This window comes from Miscanthus floridulus, chromosome 2 (assembly GCF_019320115.1).
Source record: "Miscanthus floridulus cultivar M001 chromosome 2, ASM1932011v1, whole genome shotgun sequence".
Taxonomy (NCBI): domain Eukaryota; kingdom Viridiplantae; phylum Streptophyta; class Magnoliopsida; order Poales; family Poaceae; genus Miscanthus; species Miscanthus floridulus.
The window spans coordinates 16,603,090-16,606,411 of record NC_089581.1 but is presented as its reverse complement, the minus strand read 5'-3'; the positions used below and the strand labels follow the sequence as shown (position 1 = coordinate 16,606,411).

At 49.9% G+C, this 3,322-nt stretch overlaps 1 protein-coding gene across 1 annotated transcript; it reads left to right on the top strand.

The window, feature by feature from the left end:
• Positions 1 to 1,800: 1,800 nt before the first annotated feature.
• Positions 1,801 to 3,056, top strand: LOC136538044 (photosystem II D1 precursor processing protein PSB27-H2, chloroplastic-like). Its single transcript, XM_066530028.1, has 3 exons — positions 1,801 to 2,039; positions 2,141 to 2,514; positions 2,620 to 3,056. Exons 1-3 carry the CDS (start codon positions 1,928 to 1,930, stop codon positions 2,755 to 2,757), a joined length of 624 nt encoding a protein of 207 aa, XP_066386125.1. The 5' UTR covers positions 1,801 to 1,927; the 3' UTR covers positions 2,758 to 3,056.
• The last annotated feature ends 266 nt before the right edge of the window (positions 3,057 to 3,322 follow it).

The following is a 3,322-nucleotide window of genomic DNA, read 5'->3' as shown; positions in this document are numbered from 1 at the left end:
TGCTGCAGTATAGGCTGTTGAGGGTTTTTAAAATAATTTTAATGCCTGGCTTTGCATGCTGGAAGAATCCCGGGAGTGAAGCTCCACACTGCAACATTCTAGGCTGATGCCGGTTACCGCTCATGTGACCCAAAGATTCTTTTGAGCACCACTCCATGTCGTGGAGGGCCTAAGAGCCACGCCATACTTAGCGTACCACATCAACACCCCGCGAGTTAGGACCCATTTATGTTCTGTTCGCTTGGCTGATAAGCCTTGACTGAAAGTAGTGTTGCTAATTTATTATGAGAGAAAAATACTATTTGTTGGCTCAAAAAATATAACTTATAAGCGAAACGAACAGGACATTAGATCTGAATAAGCCAAGTTTGTGAAAAAAATAGAGGACCTAAATAACACCTCGTGCCAAATTAAAGGGCCGACTGTGAAATTTTTCTCTTTAACAAGGAAAAGTATATAATACAATAAGAGCCAGCTGAGCAGGACGTTAAGGAACTATATAATGGCCCCTCGTCTGGTGATTTCAGCCAGAGCTTATTAGCCATGGTATAATATTTTTCTTTCATACCAAACCAGTTTATCAACTCAGAAACTGACCAGCAAACAGGCTGAATAAAAACACACAACAGCAACATTCAGAGCCTGACGACGCTAACGCTCGACCAGCGCCCTCAATCCAGGTGCTCCAGCGTCAATCCAGCGATCTGCCTCCATCTTCATGACTTGAAGCATTTCGACGATCGTACTAGAGACGTCTCGGAAGCACCTTGCATTCCATTACTTCCACACATGCACAAACAGCAAGTCAAGTCCCTTTCGACGTTGCCCATCAGCTAGCAGGCTTAGGCGTTTTCAAAAATTTTCACCCTAAATTATCCATCGAATTTTACGGCACATGCACGGAGTATTAAATATAGACGAAAAAAACTAATTATACAGTTCGGTTGAAAATCGCGAGACGAATGTTTTAAGACTAATTAGTCCATAATTAGCCATAAGTGCTACAGTAATTAATATGCGCTAATGATAGATTAATTAGGATTAATAAATTCGTCTCGCAGTTTTCAGGCGTTTACAGGCGAGCTATGCAATTAGTTTTTTTATTAGCATCCGAAAACCCCTTCCGACATCCCCGAAACATCCGACGTGACGTCCAAAAATTTTCATTTCGCGAACTAAACACACCCTTAATTGGCCAACTGTCTGCATGCCAAAAGATTTGGGAAGCCTTGAGGCCATAGACCTTGACAAATTCAGCACAGCCCTGCGACTATGGTGGTTGTGGCGAGAATGGATGATGGAGAACCTTGTGTAAATCCAAGGATGTAATTAGTCTTTTGTAACCACAGCCATTCGGTCTGTAGGGCGAATCCTTGGAGCTTGAGGTCACTTATGCCGAGACCGCCCAAATGTGTTGATTTGCAAACTGTCGGCCAGACCACCATACATTTCCCCCTTACTGAAGCATCACTGCCCTTTGTGTTCCTGTAGATGAGTTGTCGTCTGAATCAGTCAGCTCATAAGCTAAGCCAGCTTTGGATGCCGATGTTTCTCCTTGCTGAGCTTCGGGCCCGGGCATTGCTGGGTGGCCGGGTTGGCTAGCGTCAGGGTTTGTTTGTGTACACACAACATCACATGAACTGAGCTGCCAAAAGGCCTGTATTGCATGTTGCGTATCCGGCCACTGCTGGACCCAATGGGCCGTCCCGTGCTTTTGTTGCCCCTCCCGGTACCAAAGGCTTGTTACTTTCAACTTCAAGCGTCCGTGGTATCAAGCCAAAGCCAAGCCAGGTGAGAGTGCTGCAGATAAGGTTCTGGATTGACAGCCAAACATAGGCTCCACTTGAACCAGGAACAAGGTACTACGTACGAGCAATCCAAAGCATCCGTTGCTTCTGCATTGCAGAGGCCGTAGCTAGGATCAGCAATGCCTTCCCCTCCGCCGCCTCCGATGTCCACGCTGCACAAGTCCTGCTCGTCGCCGTCGCCGTCGCCGCCTAAGCTGCAGCGAGCTCCGGACAGCAGGCACAAGCCTATCTGTACGTGCCTCATCGTCACCATTCTCCCCCTTCTCTTCCTCCTCCTCGGTGCTCTCGCGTTTGTTTGATTAACTCTCGCGTGCCGCCGCGCAACAGAGCAGGCAGCGGAGCCTGCAGGCTGCCGATCACCAGGAGAGCTCACGCCGCCTCCCTCCTCCTCCTCGGCCTCGCGGGCGCGGCGGTGTCGGCGCCTGCGCCGGTCAGGGCGGCGGAGGAGGATGGGAGCGGCGGCGAGGAGGGCGTCCTCGGCGCCATCAAGTCCATCTTCGACCCCAACGAGAAGACCAAGGCCGGGAAGGTGCTGCCCAAGGCGTACCTCAAGGCGGCCAGGGAGGTGGTGCGCACGCTCCGGGAGTCGCTGGAGGAGGACGACGGCGGCGACATGGCCAGGTTCCGCCGGAACGCCGACGCCGCCAAGGAGTCCATCAGGGAGTTCCTGGGCGGGTGGAGAGGCCAGCAGGCCGTCGCCGCCGAGGTACATGAGCAGAAGCGGAGTAATGCGTGGCGGCAAGCTGTGATTCTGTGATCGTCCGCCCTCCGTTGGTCCATTTCTTACCCCGCTTGTTTCACTGCACTGCAGGAGTCGTACGTCGCGTTGGAGAAGGCGATCAGATCACTGGCGGAGTTCTACACCAAGGCAGGGCCATCCGCCCCACTTCCACAGGATGTCAAGAACAAGATCCTCGTTGACCTCAGCACCGCAGACGCCTACCTCTAGATTTTGCTTCTCCAGGGGCATTGTATTGCTTGCACATCTCAACGATGATGATTTCGTTCTAGTATATTTTGACCTGCACAAGCTTCCCTTCACAGGAAGAACAAGCACATTCCAGCACACAGCCAAGCAGCCATCTAACTTGTATCTTTTTTTTGTGTGTGTGTGACTTTACTGCAAGCCATCTAACTTGTATCGTTCCAGTGAAATTTTCCCCTTCCTATAACATTGCATGCAACCCTGTATCGTTCCAGTGTAGAGTGCCATATGCAATTTGTACAACTTCGTATTGTTGCAAAAGAGTTGAGTTGCTATTTTGTATTGATTTTTCTACCATGGCAGGGTTGCTCTTACCCCTACTGTCGCCGAACCACTGGCTCACAGTTGGTCCCGCGGGCCGGCAACATCTGTTATTGTTTTGCCTTGCTAAGCTAGAAACTAGGGAGACACATGTGTTTGGTTGGTAGACAATATCACCTAGTAAATGGAAGTAATTTTTTTTTCCTTCCATGGTACACAATGGAAAGGATACAACTCCCGCATGTTGAGCCCCTTGTTTGAACAGTAC

What these genes read in the sequence shown, in the direction of transcription:
- LOC136538044 (XM_066530028.1), top strand. Translation starts at nt 1,928, where the DNA reads ATGCCTTCCCCTCCGCCGCCTCCGATGTCCACGCTGCACAAGTCCTGC. An exon ending in CAGCAGGCACAAGCCTATCT is followed by an intron (nt 2,040 to 2,140) that starts GTACGTGCCTCA and finishes GCAACAGAGCAG; the next exon opens with GCAGCGGAGCCTGCAGGCTG. An exon ending in AGCAGGCCGTCGCCGCCGAG is followed by an intron (nt 2,515 to 2,619) that starts GTACATGAGCAG and finishes ACTGCACTGCAG; the next exon opens with GAGTCGTACGTCGCGTTGGA.